Source organism: Bos mutus, chromosome 8, assembly GCF_027580195.1.
Source record: "Bos mutus isolate GX-2022 chromosome 8, NWIPB_WYAK_1.1, whole genome shotgun sequence".
Taxonomy (NCBI): Eukaryota; Metazoa; Chordata; class Mammalia; order Artiodactyla; family Bovidae; genus Bos; species Bos mutus.
In genome coordinates, this window is record NC_091624.1 from 110,654,486 (window position 1) to 110,680,142 (window position 25,657).

At 46.7% G+C, this 25,657-nt stretch overlaps 1 protein-coding gene across 1 annotated transcript in view; it reads right to left on the reverse strand.

Moving 5' to 3' along the window:
- Positions 1-25,657, reverse strand: part of PALLD (palladin, cytoskeletal associated protein) — a 364,323-nt gene that overhangs the window by 326,842 nt on the left and 11,824 nt on the right. Inside the window, 1 exon segment of the mRNA XM_070376055.1 lies at positions 24,558-25,592. Coding sequence (XP_070232156.1) covers positions 24,558-25,528 — 971 coding nt within the window. The 5' untranslated portion in view covers positions 25,529-25,592.

Genomic DNA, 25,657 nt, shown 5'->3' on the forward strand with positions numbered 1-25,657 from the left:
GGTAGCACCTATTTCCCATAAATGAAATAGACCAAAACCTGAGGAAACTGGCATTTTCCCAGAGACCTCCCAGCTTCACAGGTAATGCCATCCTGCCTGGGTCCCCACACCACATAGGCCCTGGGCTGAGGTGTATCTGCCATTTGGTTGTATACATGGACTTTTCATGTAATCACCACACTTATCCTATATGTTGCTAGAAGTCCATTTAATTCTTAAAAAAAAAAAAAAAAAAAAAAGGATGAAGTGAAAAGAAAGTGTTACTTGTTCAGCCATGTCTGACTCTTTACAACCCCAAGGACTGTAGCCCGCCAGTCTCCTCTGTCCATGGGATTCCCCAGGCAAGAATTCTGGAGTGGGTTGTGATGCCCTCTTCCAGGGGATCTTCCTAAGCAAGGGATTGAACCTGGGTTTTCTGCATCGCAGGAGGGTTCTTTACCATCTAAGCCACCAGGAAAGCCCCCTTCTTAATCACTACCTGTCCAAAGTTTAAATGATTGATTCTGTAAGAAGTTATCTACTGTGTGTTAAGTTACAACAGCCTTTTTTAAGAAAAGGCTGATCTGCAGTTAACTAAACTAACAGGCTGGTTTCCTGAGGCCTGCCCCCCTCTCTCAGGCAGTGATGATCTGTCCTTGCTCCTGGGGCAGAGATAGGTCCACGTGCAGGATTCTGGCTGACGCATGCCGACACATTCCTGATCAAAGTGAGGCTGCTGAGCACGGGAACCGCACAGTGTCACAGTGGGTGACAAAGCACGTCTGTCTGTTCTGCAGGGATTACCGCTCTGTTTACCACAGACTGGGCTAAATGGCTTTGCCAGTGGACAGTATGGCCCACCGCCCACACGCTGCATCAGCATAGAGGTGCTCCCCCCACTGCATCCACACCACGAGGGCCTGGGAGTGGGCACTGTCCACGGTTTCCTCAGGAGGACCAATGACCTTTGACCATGGCCCTTTCCCTTTGCAGGTCTCCTTAACCATATCTGGGGCAGTGGAAAGAAGCCATTCACAGGAATTTAGCTTTTAGAGAAATAGCAACTCCTGTGTTGGGCATTTGTAAAGGTAAACTTGGGCTCATCTCTCTCTGTTGGGGGTGCCCTTGTGAATGAAGTGTCGTACATCTCACTCTGTCTGGCAGAATAGCGTAGTGGACAGTTCAGTTCAGTTGCTCAGTTGTGTCTGACTCTTTGAGACCCCATGGATGGCAGCATGCCGGGCTTCCCTGTCCATCACCAACTCCCGGAGGTTACTCAAATTCATGTCCAGCAAGTCGGTGATGCCATCCAATGATCTCATCCTCTGTTGTCCCCTTCTCCTTCTGCCTTCAATCTTTCCCAGCATCAGGGTCTTTTCTAATTGGGCATTTTCCCTAAACTCATGTCTTACTGTATGTACTAGGGAAGAACAAATCCGACTCATATTTGATCTTTGTCTTTTACTTAAACCTTTGTATTCTTTTGCTTTTGCTATGAGTTAATCGCTAATAGGTGGCACTACTTGGAGAAAGAAATGGCAACCCACTCCAGTATTCTTGGCTGGAGAATCCCGTGGAAAGGGGAGCCTGGTGGGCTGCTGTCTATGGGGTTACACAGAGTTGGACATAATTGAAGCAACTTAGAATGCATGCATACATTGGAGAAGGAAATGGCAACCCACTCAAGTATTCTTGCCTGGATACTCCAGGGACAGGGGAGCCTGGTGGGTTGCCGTCCACAGGGTCACATAGAGTTGGACACGACTGAAGCAACTTAGCAGTAGCAGCAGCAGCAGTGGTAAAGAACCCATCTGCCACTGTGGGAGACATAAGAGATGTGGGTTCAATCCCTTGGTAACCCTCTCCAGTATTCTTGCCTAGGAAATCCCATGGATGGAGGAGCCTGGCGGGCTGCAGTCCATGGGGTCACAGAGAGTCGGACACAACTGAAGAGACTTGGCACAGCACAGCAATCACTAAAAGACTGTTCCTTGCAGCCAGAAAGACACAGGAGAGCCCATCCTCAAGGCTCTGACTTTTAAAGCTATGACACTTTCCATTCATAGAGAGAGAAAAAGTTGCCGAACAGAGAATAATGTTTGTCTTGATGGGAAGTTTATAGGAGCATCATGACCTGACCTATGAGGAGAGCTGCAAGAACAATGGAGTGGGACACTGAGAGAAGCAACAACCAGCCACACCGCCTCCCATCTAGTAGAAAAGAAGCCTGACAACTCAGAGAGGATGGTTCTTTGGGATGCTAGTCCATCTTCAGTTTGCTGGCTTTGCAACTAAAGTCACTATTCATTTGCCCCAACAACTCGTCATCTCTCAATTTATTGGCTTGTCCTGCAACAAGCAGTGAAGCGAAGTTACATGGCTCAAAATAGGCTGGAGTTAAAACTCCCACCATTCTATGCAAAACAAAGAACTCTCTCACCCAAAGAAAGAAAAATGGACATTAAGGTTGATTACACCCAGCTCCCAACCGGTCCAGCCTCTGGCTGATCTCCAGAATTCCTTGTCCCAGCCTTTTAAGAGACAACTACTCTGAACAACCTTGGAGAAGAACAGGTCCCCTTAAGACAGTAGATTTCCACATACATGCCTATATATACTTACTCTTTTTCTTGGGTTAGTGCAGCAGCTCACCAATCTGACTGCTGCCTCTTCTGCCTCATTAAAGGGGATCTGTTCCTGTACAGTGCCGATCTGGTTCTTTTTCCAAACCTCGCCTTCTCTAACTCCCTTACCCTACAAGCAGTATGAGCTTAAACTCTGTAACATTAGTTCCAAAGATAATAACACTGCAGTTCATTGAATGTGGCATGCCACTCACTATAAGCCATCCTTATTTTATAAACCCTGAAGAAAGAAAAAGAGAGCATGTAGTAACTATGATGTAAATAACTCAACTAAAGCAACAAAATAAACAGCTCTGACCAAATTTGTGTGTGCAGAAGCAAAGACAACCACATCATGACTGTGGTCTGGCAGTGACTATAAAGTGCCCTTTACTGCAAGATGTGTTCTGATTACAAAGACAAGAAAAATGTGACAAAATACGTCTTAGAATCCAAGAATTATGATAGTATCTACCTTATAGGAATAAGCGAGTTTATATATAAAAGGCTCCCAGGGGTGTTTCCTAGATGGGGAAACAATGGAAATGGTGACAGACTTTATTCTTTTGGGCTCCAAAATCAGTGCAGATGTGACTTCAGTCATGAAATTAAAAGATGCTTGCTTCTTGGAAGAAAAGCTATGACCAACCTAGGCAGCATATTAAAAAGCAGATATATTACTTTGCCGACAAAGGTCTGTCTAGTCAAAGCTATGATTTTTCCAGTAGTCATGTATGGATGTGAGAGTTGGACTATAAAGAAATCTGAGTGCAGAAGAATTGATGCTTTTGAACTGTGGTATTGGAGAAGACTCTTGAGAGTTCCTTGGACTGCAAGGAGATCCAACTAGTCCATCCTAAAGGAAATCAGTCCTAAATATTAACTGGAAGGATGATGCTAAAGCTGAAACTCCAATACTTTGGCCACCTGATGCAAAGAACTGACTCACTGGAAAAGACCCTGATGCTGGGAAAGATTGAAGGCGAGAGGAGAAAGGGACAACAGAGGATGAGATGGTTGGATGGCATCACCGACTCAATGGATATGAATTTGAGCAAGCTCTCGGGAGTTGGTGATGGACAGGGAGGCCTGGCGTGCCGCAGTCCATGGGGTTGCAAAGAGTCGGACACAACTGAGCGACTGAACTGAACTGAGGGGTGTCTGGCATTTGCTAAGTACTCAAGGAGTGTTGACTATTAATGTCATTATATTTATTATTATTACTTGGGAATGACTACAAATTTCATGAGGTTCCAACATCAGTAGCTCTGTAAGAAAAATGAAGAGGAAGTGCTCTAATTGGTGACTTAAGGATGATCAGCAAAGGGCTGAGAAACATGACAGTGACATCGCAGCATAAGCTGCCTGCGCTTTGGTGGTGTGACATCTCTGCACGAGGATGCACAGACGTGTGGTGCTGCTCACACACCACCCCCAGTCTCTGTCTTAACTTCCCAGGGCTCCCGAGCAGGGTCTGGCAGGCCCTGGACAGGAGTGTGGGCCGAGGGACGCCCTGACCTGGACCTGATCCTCATGTCTCTGAAGAGTGCCTGCTCAGTACTGCCATTCCAGGCACCTTGCTGCTCTGTACTGGTCCCTTCAGCATTACCAAATTCACTCAGTCATCTGGAGAATTCTTAACCTCTGTAGATGGTGGTTCAGAGTCCAAAAGGGAAACAGAGGCGTTTGCCATCTCACCTCCCAGACTTCACATCTTCTGTGCCTTTTCTGTGCAGAAGCATGACTGGAGCGTTCTCTGAAGATGCAACTGGTCTGTGATAACGTCTATGATGGTAAAACTGATTTTGGAGACCTTTCTGGCTTTTACAGGAAGAATCAACTACCTCAGACTGTGAATTACCTCCCCAACCCCAGCGCCCTCCCTTTCTCCTTCATCCCCTCCTCCTTCTTCAGAGATTCTCCTTCGTTACTTGGAAATCCTTCCCCCACACTTGTTTTCTATTTTTCCGTCAGAGAATACTTCTCCAATTCCAGCAATCAAGGCTAAAAGCTGTTACCTTAGGGGAAAATCCTCATTCCCGAGGTTATTTTTATTTAGGGTTTCGGGCACGCATGTGGATCATATAACCCGTGACTGGACACTTGTTTATGTGGCGTACTTTGCTGTGTGCTGGTACACAAAACCAGACTTCACTGTTAGAGCTCATAACCAAGTTTCCACTTGAAACTAGTCATTTTTCTGCCAAGAACATGCTGATGGGTTTATCAATGCTCAGGTGACTCTACAGTTTACTCCTCTTCCCTGGAGAAGGAAATGGCAATCTACTCCAGGACTATTGCCTGGAAAATCCCATGGACAGAGGAGCCTGGTAGGCTACAGTCCATGGAGTCGCAAAGAGTCGGACACGACTGAGCGACTCCCCAGCAGATATTAAATAGGACACTATTTCTTGGCTCTAAGAGACTGTAAGTAGGTTCCAATCTTTTTTTTTTTTTAAATCGATGATGGTTTGTTGCAGGAGGGGGGACGGACCCCTTCCAGGGCTCGAAAGGGGGCTCTTGTCTAACACTGGGAGATGAACTGTCCATAGAGACACACATGCTGACAAAGCAAGGGATGCTATTGGGAAGGGGCGCCTGGGGAGAGCAGGAGGGCAAGGCAGCCCAGGAGGACTGCTCTTATGTGGCTTGAAGCCTCGGGTTTTATGGTGATGTTAATTTCCGGGGTGTCTCTGGCCAGTCTCTCCGACTCAGGGTCCTTCTTGGTTGTGCACGCATTGCTCAGCCAAGGTGGATGCCAGCGAGAAGGATTCTGGGAGGTGGTAGGACACCTGGTGTCTCCTTTGAACCCTTTCCAAACTCCTTTGGTTGGTGGTCGCTTGTTAGTTTCGTGTTCCTTACCGGGGCCTCCTGTCATAAAATAACTCATGCAGATGGTTACTGTGGTGCCTGATAAGGCAGGGCTGTTGCAGTCAATGCATTTCCCCAAACGTGTTCAGCAGTTAGCTGTGATTTCGTGAGAGGAGGTGCGCTCAACGTCCTTCTACTGCAACATCCTGTCTCCAGAACCTCTTAAAGCAACTAAACTTAAATAGGAAAGAATCATTTCCATTGCCTCACATGACCGGGTACAACATTTCTGCACCTTGGTCTGCTTGAGAGCTGGAGCAAGTCGCAGACTGATCACTGTATTTGCTACAGTTGTGTTTATAAAGTAACTCCATCAAAAGAATGCAGCCTCCATGTGGAGTTAGAGGACTGTTGTAATTATGCCTGAGCAGATGCAGAAGTCCACATGTGGCACTGCCCCTGGCCAACGAAGAGATGGCAGGGGTCCTTAGAGCAGCAGGCAGAGAGGATTCCAGACACTGAGCGGTTTCCACAGTGAAAGGATCTAAAACTGGAGTCAGATTCTTTCAAGACAACTTCTTCACAGTTGTTTGCATGAGAGTAAATGAAACTTCCAAAAGGCACATTCTTTTCCTTTTGAGAGCCTTGCTGTATGGTAGAATACTTAGTAGGAAGAAAATACAAAATCAAAGCCAATTATTTAGCTGAGGGAAAAGCCTGCCTTTGTTACTCAAATTGCTTTTGGAATTTTCTTCCTGCTGAAATTATTGGAATACAAAAACAGGGAGTGGTCGAATTGTTGGGGCACCTTTTTCAACAGGCTTTAGCAAATATTTAACAAGCAACTGTGAATTAAACTCAGGAAAATTGTTGAAGAGTTTTAAAAGCAGCAAGAAAACAATAGTTGATGAGATTTGAGTTTTGGAAGGCTCTCCAAGTTGACAGTAATGCATAATGAGGCTGACATTTGGAAAGAGGATGGGGAGACAATTAACCATAGGAGGGAGGGGTGACGATGGGAAGAAATCACCGTCCTTTGCTGAGAGCCCATTCCTGCAGCAGGAAGGAACAGAAGGCCACATGAGGTGAAGGTTCTAGAAGATGACAGTAGATCAGAGAGAGGGGAGGGGTTCCACAACCCACCGTGACTGGGGGGCGATTCTGATTTCCAGACACTAACCTAGGACTCCTGCCCAAGCAGGGTCAGGAACACCTCCAAGAAATATTGTATTCCTGAAAGAATTGTTTGTTCAGCCTGTGATGTTTACACATTCCCTTTCCATACCATTGTGGATACTTTGTACAAAAGAGAACTGCAGCATGAAGACTTTAAAAAAGATGAAGCAGATCCAGAGAGTTTTGAAAAGGTAGCTTGTAGGGTGGTGGTGGTTTAGTTGCTGAGTCATGTCCGACTTTTGTGAGCCTGCCAGGCTCCTCTGTCCATGGGATTTCCCAGGCAAGAATACTGGAATGGGTTGCCATTTTCTCCTCCAGAGGATCTTCCCAACTCAGAGATCAAACCCAGGTCTCTTGCAGTGAAGGCAGATTCTTTGCTGTCTGAGCCACCAGGGAAGCCCGATAACCCCAGAGGTAAGTAATTTTATTATTCCCATTTTACCAATAAGGAAACTGAGGCACAGAAAGGGTAAATGACTTGCTGAGGTAATTGGAGATTCACAGAATCTGATTGTCAGCCACTAAGCTCTTCTGCTGTTTGTTCCACACAGCATGTGTGTGTGAGAGAGAGAGCTGGACCATAAAGAAGTCTGAGTGCCAAAGAACTGATGCTTTCAAATCGTGGTGTTGGACTCTCTCCTTGACTGCAAGGAGATCAAACCAGTCAATTCTAAAGGAAATTAACCCTGAATATTCACTGAAAGGACTGATGCTGAAACGGAAGTTCCAATACTTTGGCCACCTGATGCAACGAGGTGACTCATTGGAAAAGACCCTGATGCTGGGAAAGATTGAGGGCAGGAGGAAAGGGGGTGACAGAGGGTAAGATGGTTGGATGGCATCTCTGACTCAATGGACATGAGTTTGAGCAGACTCCAGGAAACGGTGAAGGACAGGGAAGCCTCATGTGCTGCAGTCCAAGGGGTCCCAAAGAGCCAGACAGGACTTCGCGACTGGACAACAGCAGCACAGTACTTTATGCATAAGCATATTTTCAATTCTAAAGGGATTCTTTGTAACTACCTTTATTTCTTAGGAAAATTTATATCAGTGTTTGTTTATTGATTGGTTTTCTCATTAAATTCAGAAACTTGGCCCCTGAAATGGACTCTGAAATGATGAAATCAATTCTTTAGAGCAAGCACTACTGGCTACTGCCACTGTACAGCTAGATACTGAGGACTTACAATGGATTCAGGTTGTGGCTAGGGCAATACCCCACGTTTGCCTTGGACATCAAAGGTACTTCTTGGGTCATGGAGATGTCAAATGTGCGAGTCCTCATGTGCAGTGGCCCTGTCACAGTATCGTGGGCCACGGGTCGACAAGGGAGCAGTGACAGGCCGCTGCCGTCACTCTGTAATGTTCAAACCACAGGATAGCAGCTGCACACGATGAGGGCAGTGTTTCCTGGGTGAAGGAGTCCATACAGGTCCACAGAAGGATTAGTACTGATGTCTTCAAGTGCGTGAAGCCTTGCAGAGGTAGGACTAACTTTTCAAGTGAGATTACAAGAGGGCCGATCCTGTGGGGAAGCAGGGATTGAGCAAGAATGCAGAGGCTGGGAAGAGGACAGACAGCATGGCGGGCTGTATCCCGGTCATTTATTAGCTCTTGGATGCAGGGCTCAGAGATAGGTCTGTGTCTCTGCGGTGAAACTGAAGGTGCTGCCCTGTTGCTTCACCTCTTTTGGCTTCTGGTTCACTGGCAGTTCAGTGTCAGAACATGTATTGTACTGATGTAAAAGATGAAAATTTTCAATTCAGCACAAATGTACAGAGAAAGGAAAAAGATGGAAAGAATTAAAGGAAATGATAATTAAGAATGGGACAACAGGAAACTATAACTAACTGGTGTCATTTCCCTTCGACTCTGTCCCATTCTGCTTGCCCTTGTCACCCAGATATGATGGTGGTGGGGAGACAGTTGGTTTTTGCAATTCTCATTAATTAGATGTCTGCTAATTCTAAAACGGTACTCTGTGTGTGTGTGTATGTGTGTGTATTTGTGTCTAAACATGCATGTTCTTTCTTAAGAATAACAGGCTCACAGACAAGTCTTTGTACCCTCGGCAGCCAGTAAACTGTGTGGATGACACCATAAAAGATCTTTGGCATAAGACCGAATACATGTAGTATTTTTAGGAACACCATGAATTTAAAATAAGAACATTTTCAAAAGCTCTAAAATATAACGGAAACAAGCCAGAAAACACTCATGTCTCATGAGGGCAAATGGGTAAGCACCAATGTGTTTAATTCTTTCTGACACCCAGACTCGAGACATTGTCTGGATGTGCTTGTGGATCGCACCTGCCATCCATCAGAAACACCGCTGCAGAAAGTACCAGTACATCATTGGGAGAGGAGAGGGGATAAAAAGACCACACTTTTCAGTGAGTAACGAGTAAGGTAACTTACACCCATGTCTGCCCCGCCCACCTGGACACAGAACGTCGCCACAGGATCGCAGCCACTGGACCCTCCTTCCCCATGTTCTTTGGAACCTGAAACAGCATGGCAGTGCCACAAAACACGACAGACAGGACACCAACACAAGCCAGAGTCCCACTCCTGGCGTCTACCTGAAGGAGATGAAGTCACTCTCTCATAGACAGGTCCACTATCTTTGATGACTGTTTAGGTCCTTTCCAGATTTTGGAAACTACGCTGCTATGACCATTCATATCCATGCATCCTTATCCATATGATCACTTCCTCCAGGCATAAACACACACCTAGGAGAGGTCCATTCATTCACTTACTCAGCACATGCTCACTGAGCACCTGTTACCTATAGGCAGCATTCTAGGTCCAGGGACTCAACAGCGAGAATCAGCTGGAGGTCCTGACACTCCAGGGGTTTATATTTTACTAAGGAAGACAAACAATAAAATAAACAAAACAAGTGTAGAGTGTATCAGTAAGTTCTATGGAGAAAACCAAAATAGAATCTAAAAAATGATACAAATGGCCTTATTTACAAAACAGAAATAGACACTCAGGAAACAAACAAGGTTCCCAAAGGGGAATGGGGAGGAAAAAAAATTAGGGATTTGGATTAACATATACAGACTACTTTATATATAGGCTTGCCTGATGGCTCAGAGGGTAAAGAACCTGCCTGCAGTGCAGAAGACCTGGGTTCAATTCCTGGGTTGGGAAGATCCCCTGGAGAAGGGAAAGGCTACCCACTCCAGTATTCTGGCCTGAAGAATTCCATGGACTGTATAGTCCATGGGGTTACAGAGTCAGACACGACTAAGCAACTAACCCTATCAGTTTATATATAATATACACAGACTATTGCATATCTGTTTTATATATAAAACATATAACCAACAAGGACCTGCTATATAGCTCTCAATATTTTGTAACCTGTAAGAGAAAAGAATCTGAAAAAGAAAATATATAAAGAGCTGAATGTATATTTACTGTATAAACTGAATTATTTCACTGGACACCTGAAACTAACTAACAGTGTAAATTAACTCTACTTCAACTACACAAAACAAAAGAGTGGGCAGGCCTGTTCTTTTCCCCAGGTCAGTCATAGAAGGCTGGCTTTGAGGCAACATTCGAGGAGAGAGATGGAGGGTCCAGGCCCACATGCACCTGGGGATGAACATCGCAAGAGGAGGGAACAGCAGGTGTGGAGGCACTGGGCACGCACAGTCCAGCAAGGATGCTGCTGCGGCTGCGGTGGATGAGGCAGGGCTGAGAATCACCGTGGTGTTGGAGAGACGGGGCCTTTTCACTGCATATATGACTATTTTACTCTGAGAACAAGCAGCAGGCACCAGACAGCTTTGCACTGTGCTGTGATCACAAGCCCATGAAAAAGAACCAAGCCAGGCGCAGTGTCGCGGTGATGGTGGGTGGAAACCGTGAGCAGATAAGGAAGGCGGTGCGGATGCCCAGGGTAGGGGGAGAGGGTGGCGGCTGAGCAGAGACTCTCTCCAGGAGGAAGCAGAAGGCGGTCGGGTTCCGGGTGTGGAGGGAGCGCCCCCACACTCTCCGGGTGGATGGGGAGATGTGAGGTGGGAGGGAGACGGAAGCGCCTGTCCAGTGCCCAAGCATAGACGCCAGCAGACTTCCGGGTGGATACTGCACAAAGTCCAGAGGCTGCTGCTTTAACTCCCTGTGTGCCCTAGCATCATCCCCACGCTGTCTCTGCCCACTCACAGGTCACACTGCAGCGACCCCTGAGTGGTCAGTGGTCACGCAGCTCCTCTGGGTACGGCCTGCTGTCGATGTTGACAACCGTCTTCAACAGAAGCAGCAACCCTGGGCTAAGCCATGTGGATTGTGACTTTGTAAGCACTGCAGCCTCAGTACCTGCCTGCCACGTTTTTCTCAACTAAAGTGTCCAATAAAGGGGACACATTGCAACCTGAACCCCTTCGAGTGAAAAGCAAGCCAGCGGCTTGTTTCCATGTCTGCTTTCTTTGGAGGAAGTGGGAATTTCCACCAATCCTGTTGGGCTTCCTAGGTGGCGCTAGTGGTAAAGAATCCACCTGCCAATGCAGGAGATGTAAGAGACACAGGTTGGATCCCTAGGTCAGGAAGATCCTCTGGAGAAGGGAATGGCAATCTACTCCAGTATTCTTGCCTGGAAAACCCCATGGAGAGAGGAGTCTGGCGGGCTACAGTCCATGGTGTCGCAAAATCGGACACAACTGAGTGACTGAGCAGCCAATGGCGCTGCATAGGTTTGATAGAGCTCATCCCTCTTGTTTTGGTTTTGGTGATGATCAAAGTTTTGCTAATATAAACTAACTGGAGGTCTGCAGGTGCTGGGGTTTGACTGTAAAAAGAAAGAATTTAATTACTTTTAATTATATATATAATTGAAACTTTATTAGGCTAATAATGACCTAATAGGCATCTTATGATTATGAGCAGGTATGAGTCATTGCCCTAGAAGACTGAATATTCCTGGACTATCGCTGGATTCTACTTTCACTGCAGTTAAGTCAGTGTCTAAAAATGGCTTTTTTCCTTATGAGTTTGCACACATTTAGCTTACAATGTAATTCGAATGTGAGGATGGTTTGGAATACTGTTCAGAAACTGGGAATAACTTGCCTTGTTTGTAGTTGATAGAGAGTATCTTCCTTCCCTGTCTTTATATATTTATTTATTTTTTATCTGTAATCAGTATTTATTCTCCAGCTTAGGAATTTCAGGGTTTTTTTGTTTTATTTTTTTAAATATAAATTTATTTATTTTAATTGGAGGCTAATTACTTTACAATATTGTATTGGTTTTGCCATACATCAACATTTTTGGTTTATGTTGATTGACTTATTTAACAGTATTAACTGAATGCAAAATAAAAGATAGAATAACCAGGAATAGCTATGTTTTAAAAATATAGATCAATACTACAGAAATCACCAGGGTACCATTTTCTTTAAAGATAGGTGAAGTCTGAATTCTAAAGCTGAAGATGTTCAAGGTGAGTCATTACAGGGCATGGCCAGGAATTCAGGACCTGGGTTCTGTTCCCTAGGACCAATTGATTCTTTTTCTGTTCCTAGGTAAAAAAATTTCCTAGCTTTCTTAATTTCTTTATATTTACATGGTTTAAAAATGGTTGCCATGATGAAATATTTTTAAAGTATAAAGTGAAAATGGAAGGCCTCATTTTAATAATATCAGAGGTGCTTTGAACTAAAATTCTTCATGAAGTTTTCGCCAACTCTGAAAAGTTGCGAGTGGAGGGGGAGGGGGTCGGGGAGGTGAGGGGTCATGTCTTTGCCTTGTTGCCAGCTGTGTATGAGAAATAGGGAACATCTGAGGTGAGGTAATAATTCAGACTGTTGACAATTAATTTGCACATAACTTAAGTTGTAGCTAAATCGTATGTAACTTCAGTTATTGTAGATAAGTTTTAGTTCCATCAGCTTTTCTCTGCTTTGCTGGGGTTTTGGTGGAACTGTGCAAAAGTAAAGAAGGAAGATGAGATTTTTCAGTCCTGGTTGTGATTATAGCTGGTCCTTGTGCTGGTTATACTTGACAAGGAGGGGTGAAGTGACTGGATAGGATGAGGAAATGCCTTCAACCATGTGTCCTTCAGTCCTCCCTGGAGCTGGGCCCCTTCGTCTGACTCTGTAAGCTCACTGGTCCAGGGCCCGGGTCCAGATGGCTCTACTTGGGCCAAATCTAAGCAGCTCCAGGCCTGCAGTTTGGTGAGCCACAGGCTGGTCTGGCCATCTGTCCCCTCCTGGAGCCTGCAGGAATTGGTCATGGCGTGGCCCTCACTCGGCCCCGTCTGAGTCCCTGTTTCAGTGACTCGAGTCCTGAAGGGCAGACGTGCTCCCCAGGTGCAACCCCTGGTCTGGTCCCTGGTCCCCACTGCCCTGCCTTCGTGGGGCGCCTGCCTCTAACTCAGCCTTGGCCAACATCCTGCACCTCCAGACCCGTCACCCATTTCCCAGCCCCGCACGTCTTTGGGCCTCTGTCCGTGCTTGGCCCAGCTCCCTGGACCCCTGCTCTTCACAACTTCTGTCACCTGCTCCAGGGCCCTCGGAGGTGGCCCACTGACCACCACGCCTGCCCAGTGTTGGGTTCAGAGACCCCTGATGGACTCAGTGGGAGCCGGGCTCTAAACTGCCCGGGTTCAGGCAACCTCTTTATTAACATTTGTCTTCCTTATGCAAAATTCACTTCCAAGAAGGTTTCCTCTTCAGGATCTCCAATTCTCATGGAGGAAAGGAGCTCAAAGGTTTTAGGCATTTGGTGCATTTGCAAATGCATGGCAGAGGGACTAAGATCTTTGGAACAGAGATTAAGAAACTTCAATGTATATTTACACTTTCCGCCTAAAAAAAACCCTCAAAGGATAACAAAACAACCCAGCTAACTTTAAAAAATGGTGCATTTTCATCAGAAACTTAATTACTCCAGAAGGGCACAACTTTATTGGCTAACATTGGTCATGGGCTTTGGCAGACTGGGAGATGACAAGAGAAACTAGTTAATAATCCTGTAGCTACTAACTAAATTAATTCTCCCCTTCCCCTAAGGAGAAAAGGCAGAAGCCTGAACTGGATGGCCCCCAAATTATGAAATGGTTAAGTGAACTTTAACACAGAAGTTATGGTAGGCTCACTTGAATTAATCCTTTGATGGGTAAATGGATTACTTTTTGTTAAGAATATGTTTAGAAGGGGGCTATTTTGGAGTCAATGTCAGTGGAGCAGAGTGCAGTTTGAATACATTTGGAAGGGGCTATTTTGGAGTAAACGTCAATGGAGCCGTGTGCAGTTTGAAAACCTGTGGAACCGTTTTGAGTGACACATGAATGTATTTCTACCAAATAATTATTTGTTCCCATGGTTAGTGGGTTAAAGACATCTAAATGGAATCCAAAATAAATAATTTCACTTCTATCACAAACAAAATGATAAGAACATTTTTTTTTATAGAAAAGATAAATAATGGCTATACAGAGTCCGTGGAATTCTCCAGGCCAGAATACTAGAGTGGGTAGCCTTTCCCTTCTCCAGGGGATCTTCCCAACCCAGGGATCAAACCCAGGTCTCTTGCGCTGCAGGCGGATTCTTTACTAGCTTAGCCACAAGGGAAGCCCAATGCAGAATTTAGGATGAGATATTTAATTAAACAAACTCATTAGGAAGTTTTTTGCTGCCCCCTGCTGTCAGCTTCTAAAAGACATGAAAACCATGTAAAAAGGGTGTCCCAGGTGGCGCTAGTGGTAAAGAACCCGCCTGCCAATTCCATCCCTGGGTCGGGAAGATCCACTGGAGGAACGCAATGGCAACCCACTCCAGTATTCTTGTCTGGGAAATCCCATGGACAGAGGAGCCTGGCAGGCTACAGTCCGTGGGGTCACAGAGAGCAGGACACGACTAAAGCGACATAGTATGCATGCAAACTGCAAAAACTGACTCAAGGTGAATTAGTTGAACAAATTGGTTTGAAAAAAAAATTCTTTGCCTCTGACTCCATCAGTTCCTGTCGGTGATGCTGACTTACTTCATGTCTGTGAGTAATGGTCCGTCAGCCCAAAGAGCCAGCTGCAGCAAAGTGTGCGTCAGTGGGTGCTGGTGAGCAGTAGTTTGTGATTTGTGAAGTGCTACATTAGTAAGTACCAGTCTTGCAGCTTGGAGCCAGTGATGTCTTCCTTACCTTTTTGCTGAATTTCTTAATTTTGAATTAATTTTTATATTTATGTAATTTAGGTAAAACACTTCATTAATAAAACCAAAACTTTCCAAGTAAATGCATTAATGGCTTATTTTCCATAGTATGGTCCTGACTTGAATTGTTATTTTCATTTTGGCATATGAAATTAAGAAATGAGAGGTATTAGCCATAAAAGGTAAGAGTAAAGCAATAGTCACTAGATGCAAGGCACTGTTTTATTTTTTCACATGCTATTTTATTTAGTCACAAGACACAATGGGAGTGGGTATCATAATTCTCACTTCACGGATGAATAAACTGAATCACAAAATGACTTGTCTAGGTACACATTTGCTGAAAAGTGGAGTCATGATGGGAGACCCCAGGGTTGTTCCTCTTAACCTCTTGGCACAGAAGGTACAGATGCTATACCTTCTGTGCATACAAAATAATGCAGAGAAATTACAGTGGCCATGGTGGTGTCAGTGATCAGTGATTACCACTGACCGCATACTCCTCACCTGCTGTTCGTTTGCTGTCCGCCCTCTCATGGCTGCAGCCCGGGCATGGGCAACTGGCCTGTCCACGCCCTGCCTGGCGTCTCTGTCTTCACGGGTAAGTTCCGCCACATTGAAGGTGTGGTGCACTCAGCATAGTGAACACGCGCCCATGGACCCCACGCTCAGACCAGACACACTTGGGGCTGACCTTGTGACAGGTCACACACACCCTCTGCCTTTCATCTGCCAGACAGCTTCTGGTTTTAGCCACACTTTAACCATATCCAGTAAATATTCAAATTATGCCCAGTACTTGACTATACCAGTTGGCATCTTACTGGCTACCTTTGGGGCCCCCTGTAGCAATGTGCTGTTCTGCTGTCTGCTTGCCCCATCCTTTGCACACCACCCCCCGCCCCCCAACTTAGCAGCACTGGTTCAGGACGGCAGATCCACCTGCCAGGGACCAGAGCACAGCTAGTATTGATATCTGCCATGACGAGATGCCTCTGCTTTGTGGGTCCTTGAAAACATGACCTCATGCTCCAGGGGGCTCACTGTGCAGGAAATGAAACACTGACTAGCTGGAATTCATTTGCCTCCTTAGGTAGGTAATGGGTTGGTCAAACCTGAGTTATTTTACAGAGGCAGCACTACACATACATATGTAAGAGGGAAACCCACGTCTCCAGGATGGCCCCAACTGAATGTCTTCAGTCTGTTGAACAGAGCGTGCAAACATTGCCATCAGAGCCCTTCAGTGAGGAGAACCTGACTCCCAGCTCCAGGGGCTTACCCGCGCTGATTAGCAAATCAGCTTCCAAGTTTGAAATTACCTGAACCCCTTAAATTTTGCTCTGATCCCTGGAGCTGGTAAATGGATTTGAGCTGTGCCTCCTGTCTCCTTGCTGGTTGACCTCACAATGAAGCATTTTCTTTCCTCAAAAGAAGTGCTTTCAAGGGCTACTATATTGGCTCCTATGCATGTCCAGCAGCCAGCCCTTGCTGGGTAACAATGTTTGGTGACCACAAAGGGACCGGGTGTCGTGACCCCCTGCCATGGCCCTGCAGCCCCCGGGTATATGGCCCTCAGCCCTGACTCCGAGTGCCCACCTTGATCGCACTTGTCTGCAGGAAGGGATGTCAGTTTCCTGCCTCCCCACCTCCGGACTCGGGCTCCTTGTGCTGCTTTGGGTCAGCTGTCTTTTTGACCAGTAACCTTGCTGAAACACGCCCATGCCTGAACTGTCTAATAAGGATTATGGGTTAGAGCCCCACCTTGGGGGAAATACAAAAAGTCCTCAAAAGTTCTGGTTAGACATAAGTTGCAGCACTATCTTTTTTTGACCCCCTTCCTAGAGTACTGAGAATAAAAACAAAAGTAAGCAAATGGGACTAATTAAAAGCTTTTGCACAGCAAAGGAAACCATAAACAAAATGAAAAGACAATACACAGAATAGAAAAAAATATTTGCAAATGAATTGACTGACAAGGGATTAACCTCCCAAAATATACAAACAGCTCAAGCGGCTCAATATAAAAAAAAAAGACCAATCAAAAAATAGGCAGAAGATATAAATAGACATTTCTCTAAAGAAGATACACAGATGACCAAAAAGCACTGAAAAGATGCTCAACATCACTAATTATCAGGGAAATGAAAATCAAAACCACAAGGGATCACCTCACATTGGTCAGAATGGCCATCAGCCAAAAGTCTACAGACAATAAACACTAGAGAGGCTGTGGAGAAAGTGAACCCTCTCACACCATTGGTAAGAATGTAAATTTTTGCAATCACTATGGAGAATAGTATGGAGTTTCCTTAAAAAACTAAAAATAGAATTCCCATATGACCCAGAAATCCCACTCCTGGACATATATCCAGAGAAAGCCATAATTCAAAAAGATACATGCACCCCACTGTTCACTACAGGACTATTCACAATAGCCAAGACATGGAAGCAACCTAAGTGTCCACTGACACAGGAATGGATAAAGCAGATGTGGTACACATATTCAATGGAATACTACTCAACCATAAAAAGAGTGAAATAATGCCATTTGCAGCAACATGGATAAGCCTAGAGATCATCATTCTAAATGAAGTAAGTCAGACAGAGAAAGACAAACATCATATGATGTCACTCATGTATGGAATATAGGAGGAGCTGGGGATTAACACACACACAGTACTACATAAAAAATAGACAAACAACAAGGACCTACTGTAGAGCACAGGGAACACTACTCAGTATTCTGAAATAACCCAAATGGGAAAAGAATCTGAAGAAGAGTGAATATATGTATATGTATAACTGAAGCTGGTGTGCTGCAGTTCATAGGGTTGCAAAGAGTCAGACATGACTTAGTGACTGAACAATAAATGAATCACTTTGGTGTACACCTGAGACAACAGTGTAACTATACCTCGCACTTTTTTTTTTTAAGTTCAACTTAGAGTTCTGAACCCTGGGTTAAAGTTCCAGTCTTGGATTTCTTTGTTCAGGTTGGTTTATGTCTGTTTTTCAGTTCAGTTCAGTTCAGTTGCTCAGTCATGTCTGACTTTGCGACCCCATGGATTGCAGCACTCCAGGCTTCCCTGTCCATCACCAACTCCTGGAGCTTGCTCAAACTCATGTCCATCGAGTCAGTGATGCCATCCAACCATCTCATCCTCTGACATCCCCTTCTCCTCCTGCTTTCAATCTTTCCCAGCATCAGGGTCTTTTCCAGTGAATCTGTTCTTCACATCAGGTGGCCAAAGTATTGGAGTTTTAGCTTCGGCATCAGTCCTTCAGTGAACATTCAGGACTGATATCCTTTAGGATTTACTGGTTGGATCTCCTTGCAATCCAAGGGACTCTCTAGTCTTCTCCAACACCATAGTTCCAAAGCATCGATTCTTAGGCACTCAGCTTTCTCTACAGTCCAACTCTCACATCCATACACGACTACTGGAAAAACCATAGCTTTGACTAGATGGGCCTTGTTTGTTAGCATTGGCTAATGGGGGAGGCTGTTGGATGACTGAAGGAAAACTTTTAAACCTGATTTAATGAAGGCCCTCTGACTCAGGAGACAGAAGACACTGCTCCCTGATTGACAGTCATTGCCCCGTGACCTATAGTGGTTTCACAGGCGTCCATCCCAGAAGAACATACCCTGTTCCTGGGAGAGAGGTATTTCCACCCAAGACACCTCCGTGGGATCCTTTTGCTCCATCCTGAGAGCAACCTTTCAAATGGGGAATGTTAATAGCACAACTGACTGTAGTCCCCTGGCATGTATTCTTGCAGAACTGGTCAATGTTTAGCTATAAGCCAATGGAAATGAAGAAAATTATTTTCTTTGTAACACTGCCTGGCCCTGGTATTAGGTGAAGCCTCAGGGAAAATGGCCAGAGAATGGGTCTTTGAACTATGGTACTATTTTAAAATTAGACTTGTTTTATTAGAGGAAAAACGGGGTTAATCCCATTATACAATCATTTATGCCTTTATATTGGAATAAGAATTTGCAGAAGAGATGTAAGATTGTGGTTCAGAGGGAAGAACCTCAGAAAAAGCCTGTGTTCATGGAGTCAAAGCCGAACAATGACTGACTGCATGCAGACGCCCCTCCAGCAGCCCCTTGCATGGTCCCCCTGCCCACGAAGGGGGTCTTCCTGTGAGCAGTGCAGAAGGTACCAACAGCCCTCCCAGGGCTGCCCTTATCCGATCATCATAAAGGAACACTCTTTCCTCCCTGTACCCACCAGGGTGCTCAGTTTGCCCAGGGAGCACTCTACCGCAGGCAGGGCATTTCTATTAGAGCAGGTCCCAGAAGGCTTAGATGACCAAGGCCAACACAGGGGACTCTGACCAAGGCCAACACAAGTTTCAGCTTGAACTTATACAACTAGAGCAATAATAAGCCATCTTACTGAGATGACCCTCAGAAAACAGAGAATCTCTTTACATGTTTTGCTACTCATCACCCTAACTGGGCTGCATGCAGGCCTTCATGAACACCCTCCTGTGGAGAAGCACAGGATGGTATTAGGGAAGGCTCTGAATCACATGGGAGAAGGAAATGGCAACCCACTCCGGTGTTCTTGCCTGGAGAATCCCAGGGACAGAGGAGCCTGGTGGGCTACAGTCCATGGGGTTGCACAGAGTTGGACATGACTGAAGTGACTTAGAATGCATGCATGCATTGGAGAAGAAAATGGCAACCCATTCCAGTGTTCTTGCCTAGAGAATCCCAGGGACAGAGGAGCCTGGTGGGCTGCCGTCTGTGGGGTCACACAGAGTTGGACACGACTGAAGCGACTTAGCAGCAGCAGCCTGAATCACAACCAAATCGTCCAATCAGGACTTGGGAGGCATGGACCATGCCTGGAGCTGACCCAGAAGGGACCCCCGTGACCCAAGGGGATTGAGCAAGGCTGAACCATCATAAGGAATGTTTAATAACAGACCTCAACAGGGGTCCTGAACCAAACAGCTTAAACGAGATCCAGGAGTACAGCAAGGGCCCCAGGGGAACCCCTCCTCTTCCCTGAGAGGGCTGAAGGCTGACAGACGATATACTGATGTGGATGTGGAATATCCAGCTGGACCTGCCCTGATGCCCTGTTCCCTTGTGGAGAACATTAAGTGTACTCCCAGGTCAATCTTCTGCCCTCCAAGCTGCACCTTTACAGTTGGAAGACCAAGCCTCACCTAGATGTCCTGAAGAAATTCTGCAAAAGCTAAGAGTGATGTTTGGATTGACAGAAGGCCAGAAAGAGCCAAGATGGCTGTCCCAGTAGCAGTAAAACTCTGTCCAGGGGACAAGGTGCTAAATTTAAGTAAGTAAGTAAGTATCAGTCATTTAGTCATGTCTGACTCTCTGCTGCCCCATGAACTGTAGTCTACCAGGCTCCTCTGTCCATGGGATTTCCCAGGCAAGAATACTGGAGTGGGTAACCATTCCCTTCTCCAGGGGAGCTTCCTGACCCAGCAATTGAACCCAGGTCTCCTGAATTGCAGGCGGATTCTTTACACTATGAGCCATCAAGGAAGTCCAAATATAAAGCAACAGGCATCTAAAGAGGCACATGAAGGAAAGTATAAAGCCTCTGACAATCACCTTCTTTAAATATCAATTATTCAGACCTTGTTGATCTTCATGTAACACTTCCATCCCATCTGTACAAAAACCCAGGACCAGAGATAACTGTTCTATTCAGGATTTGAGGGCTGATATGCAGATGACACCACCCTTATGGCAGAAAGTGAAGAGGAACTAAAAAGCCTCTTGATGAAAGTGAAAAAGGAGAGTGAAAAAGTTGGCTTAAAGCTCAACATTCAGAAAACGAAGATCATGGCATCTGGTCCCATCACTTCATGGGAAATAGATGGGGAAACAGTGGAAACAGTGTCAGACTTTATTTTTGGGGCTCCAAAATCACTGCAGATGGTGATTGCAGCCATGAAATTAAAAGACACTTACTCCTTGGAAGGAAAGTTATGACCAACCTAGATAGTATATTGAAATCAAGGCTATGGTTTTTCCAGTGGTCATGTATGGATGTGAGAGTTGGACTGTGAAGAAAGCTGAGTGCTGAAGAATTGATGCTTTTGAACTGTGGTGTTGGAGAAGACTCTTGAGAGTCCCTTGGACTGCAAGGAGATCCAATCAGTCCATCCTAAAGGAGATCAGTCCTGGGTGTTCATTGGAAGGACTGATGCTGAAGCTGAAACTCCAATACTTTGGCCACCTCATGGGAAGAGTTGACTCATCAGAAAAGACTCTGATGCTCAGAGGGATTGGGGGCAGGAGGAGAAGGGGATAATAGAGGATGAGATGGCTGGATGGCATCACCGACCCGATGGACATGAGTTTGAGTGAACTCCAGGAGTTGGTGATGGACAGGGAGGCCTGGTGTGCTGTGATTCATGGGGTCACAAAGAATCGGACACGACTGAGTGACTGAACTGAACTGAACTGAACTGAAGACCAAAATATGATTAGATAAAGTTTGCAAGGGAAAAGCACACAATTTCTCAACCAACTCTAAACTAGTTAGTGTTTGAAGTATCAAAAAGATAAAGAAATTTACTGCCAGATGGAGGAGAGGCATTAACTAGGGTGACTGCAGCCACCCCCAGAAGGTGCTTGTGAGGATTCCTAGGAATGGCTGAGTATTTCATCTTTGGACTCCTGATCTTGGACTCAGCCAAACACAAACATGAGGCTCTTAAAGGAAATGACAATAAGCCATTAAGCTGGACTCTGAGCTGTCATAATGTGTTCCACACCACCAAGGAGAAACTTTTAAGAGCCCAGCATTTGATTGCCCAGGTATTTTGTGCATGAAACAGGGTGTGAGTCTTGGAGCTAACTCAATACTTAGATACCATCAGAAGGCCTGTAGCTTACTTTTCTAAACAATTGGGCGCCTACATCAAGGATTGCCAGTTTGCTTCTGGGCTGTGACTGCAACCTTTCACAAGGGGCTGAAAAATGAACCCTCGGCACACTCCACATCATGCACTGCCTTTCCTAGAACAAAACAGTGGATGTGGGCTTACTTCGGGGAGATGGGGCAAAGACCAGGGCACACCACTCGACATCTGAATGTCACCTTACAGGCAGTATCAACTCTAAACCCAGCCACTCTGCTCCCTAGGACAACAGGAGAGCCTGTTTACAACTGTATACAAATAACTGAAGACCTGACCTGACTGGTCAGCCTTTAGACATACTCTTGGATGGGACCAGTTTCACAAACAAGGGAGGGGGGCGTGCAGTTGTAGCTCATCAGGAAGCCCTGGAAACAGAAGCCATCGTCTGGGTCCATCTGCCCAGAGCTCACTGCTCTCATCGTCTCCTGCCCTGAGACTAGGAGCTAAGAGACAGTGACCACATGTACTGACTCCAAGTCAGCCTTCTCCGTCGTATGTGTGCACAGGGCCACCTGGAAAGAGAGGTCCACTGATGTCAGGAAGGAGAGAAACTAAACACACAGAGGAGACACCAACCTTATTATTAGTAAATGCTGTTAAAATGCCAGGAGGAGCAGCTGTTGGGTGCTGCTTGGGTCACTCAAATGGATCATCACTTAACTAAAGGAAATAATTAGGTGGATCTGGCGGCACAACAAGCATCCAGAACCAAAGACCCAGATCTAGAGACCCTACCACTAACTCGAGTGTGGACCATCCTCGTTGAAGCCTCAGATCTGGAAATGGATCATCCAGAGAGCATGCACAGGGAGTTCATGAAGACTGGGGACTTAGATGGTGCTCAGGACGAACAGCCACAGAGGCCAGGTTTATGATGAGTTTATCCCAAACATTTAATGGACAGAATTTTACTCATCTACACCGAGGAACCCATGATGGGAGGGCTGTAAAATGTCATGGACTCCAGCAGTTCACTGTTGGTCCATAAAGGCAAATGAGCATTCGAAAGGTAAACCAAATTGCTAATCTGTTTCTGGATTGCTAATCCAGAAACAGTCCTAAAACTGGGCCACCCTGATGATAAAAGGGTTACATGCTCGAGGGACAGAACCAGAGGATGGTGGCTAAAGAGACTTCACTGTACACCAAGTGCCAGGGACACTGTAGAAACGTCTAGACGCTGGTGATGTCATCACTGTGGCAAGGCTTTCCCACATAGTACAGAGAAAGTTTCTGCAGTAACAAAGGCCTTCCTCCGAGAAATAATCCCTTGTATGGGGTCGCCTCTTCTGATTCAAAGTGACAAGAGAGGAGCTCTCATAGATGACGTGACTCAAAGGTGTCAAAGCCCTTGGAACGTGATGAAGCTCATGCTTCTTGGAGACCTCAGTCCATGGGGAAACAATGAATCATTCCTTCGCCAAGACAAGCCAAGAAACCAGAGTAACCTGGGATAAGGTCTGACCAGTTGCCCTGCTGAGGGTCAGAGTGGCCCTGAAAACAAGCTCCTATTGAGCCTGTACACGATGTTCTACAGGAGATCTTCCTGAAGGTCTCAGTGGTAACAGCATTACATTTGATAAAATGTGTACAGCGTCTCGGTGCTGTCTTCTTTTCTACACATAAATATGTGTCTAGCCCACTAGGGTTTCCCACGACGTCCCCTTGCACTGCACAAGCCCCAGGACTGCATCCTCCTCACACTTGGACAAACCCACACAGTGAGCACCCGTGCAGGCATGTGAAATAGCCCCTGTGACGTCCTTCTGGTTACACATCTTCCAGGAAAGCTAAAGTAGTCACACCCTGGCCACCCCACTCCCAGGTACTTTAAGTAACTCTTCAAAAGGAAACAGCTAAGACTCCACCTGGCCAAGACGAGAAGAGAGTAGCATCTCAAAAGCAGACTATTTTGACCTAAGAGTCTGGTACAGGCCTACATAAATCCAAATTCAATCACTAAAATGTTAAAAACAGGTTTTCATGGATTCCCAAAGAAATAAGGTCTGTTTTGAAGGACTGTTAAAGTTAGGAGCCATAGTATCTCAGGGTTAATCCTCTTACTCATCAAATTCTGTCCTCATTGTCCACCTCCTACATTTAAAGAGCACCGCCTGCCCCGCCCTGGACTCATAGGATGATTGCCTGAGACTTCAGAGTTCAAGGTGGAACATGCAAATATTTATTAGGTAAGTGCAAAACAATTTCATTCTTCTTATAAAAACCCACATCCCTCATCAGCAGGAAGCAGCTAGCAGAGGTCCTCAGCCCTACTTAAGACTGAGGCGTGAACAAAGAAAAAGCAGGTAAAACATCACCGAGCTTAAACGGACATAGCTCCTTGCATAGGTGTATTGAGGAAATCTGCAGTTATTGTAGGGAGACCGCACTGTGCAAGTTCAAGATGGGTCCCCATCCCCACACCCTCCACCCCATGCCCCTCCAACCCCCTGCTCCCTAGCCATCTCCAGGATAACCACAAACCCAGCATTTTCAGTCTGCAGATATCGGAGCATAGAAAAGCTGCCACACTTGTGCTTTACAAAGCGAGGAGTCCCTAAGTGAGGATGACCCGGCTCCAGCACAAGGTGCAATACTGTGGACTATCATCAAGGCAGCTTCCAAGCTTGAAATTTCCTGGACCCTTAAATTCCACCCTGATCCCTGGATCGAGAACCAGATTTGAGCCTTGGCTCCTGTCTCCCTGCTGGTCCAACTTGCAATGGAGCTTTTCCTTTCCTCAAAAGCCAGGGCCATAATACTTGCGTCTGTGTGCTTGGGGAGCCAAGCCCTTGCCTTGTAACAGAAATCTCTTCTCTCACACTAAAGTACAAGTGAGGTCTATGCAAAGCATCTAATCTCTGCAACCAGAGTCCTACCTGACCCGAGGAGGTGGGTTCCCAGTGACTCTGCACTCCAGGTGGACCCGACTACCTTCTGCCACTTCTTGGCTCCGCAGCTTCTGGATGAACCTGGGAGCGGCTGGTGGGTGGTGGGCGCTGCAGGGCGGTGGGGATGAGGGGCTGTGGCTAGGCCGGGCCACATTCTGGGCCACAGGGTGGTGACGCCTGGGCTCTGGGGGCCTGGCCCCAGCCTCCACGTCCTGCCTGTCCCGGGTGGGGTGATGCCCAGGTGCCGGGGGCCTGGCCTCGGCCTCGACGTCCTGCTGGTCCCGGGTGGGGCTCTGGCTGGCCGAGGCGCTCCTTGGGTCTGACGGCTGGTTTTTAGGGGACAGGTACCCGCTGTCCGGGGACGAGGACTCCCCGTCCGGGCTCCTGGTTCTGGGCTTGGCAGCTTCTCGGAAGATGGAGGTCAGCTCCTCTATGAGGGTGGCCGCCTTGTCATTCAGCGGGCTTTGGGGGCCGGCCCTGCCGGGGCGCGTGGACCTGGGCTTGGCAGTGGTGCCTGGGGCCTTGGCCACCTGCTTCCCAGCCTTGCGCAGGCTCCGGATGTAGCTGGGCCTGGCCAGCAGGGGCGAGACTCCGGGCTTCCTCCGCGATGCGGGTGAGGAGATGTGCTCGGCTTGCTCTGCTGGCGGAGGCGCGGCAGGTACCTGCCTGCGGGCCCCAGGTGTCCCTGGGGACGCGCGCTCGCCCGGCCGGGCCTCCGGAGGGGCCGGTGGCTTCCGGCGGCTCCTGGGCGAGGGGCTGCAGCACTGCGGGACCTCCTCACAGTCGCAGTCGTCCGTCTCGGAGCTGGCGATGGCCCTGCGGGCCAGATCCAGGCTCTTGTGGATCTCCTCCTGGCTGAGGAAGGCCGACAGCCCGGGGAAGAAGGCCGCATTCTCGCCATCTTCCAGCAGGTCTGAGAGCGAGTCGTAGAAGGAGTCGTGGGAAGACGTCTCGGACATAGTCGAGAGGCTCTCATGCACTCTGTCCGCTTCCACAGGAAGGCCGGTGTCTTAAACACAGGCTCTGAAGGACAGGAGACACACCTGCGTTAGTAGGAACGACTGGGTGTGCGTGTATGTGTGTGTGTG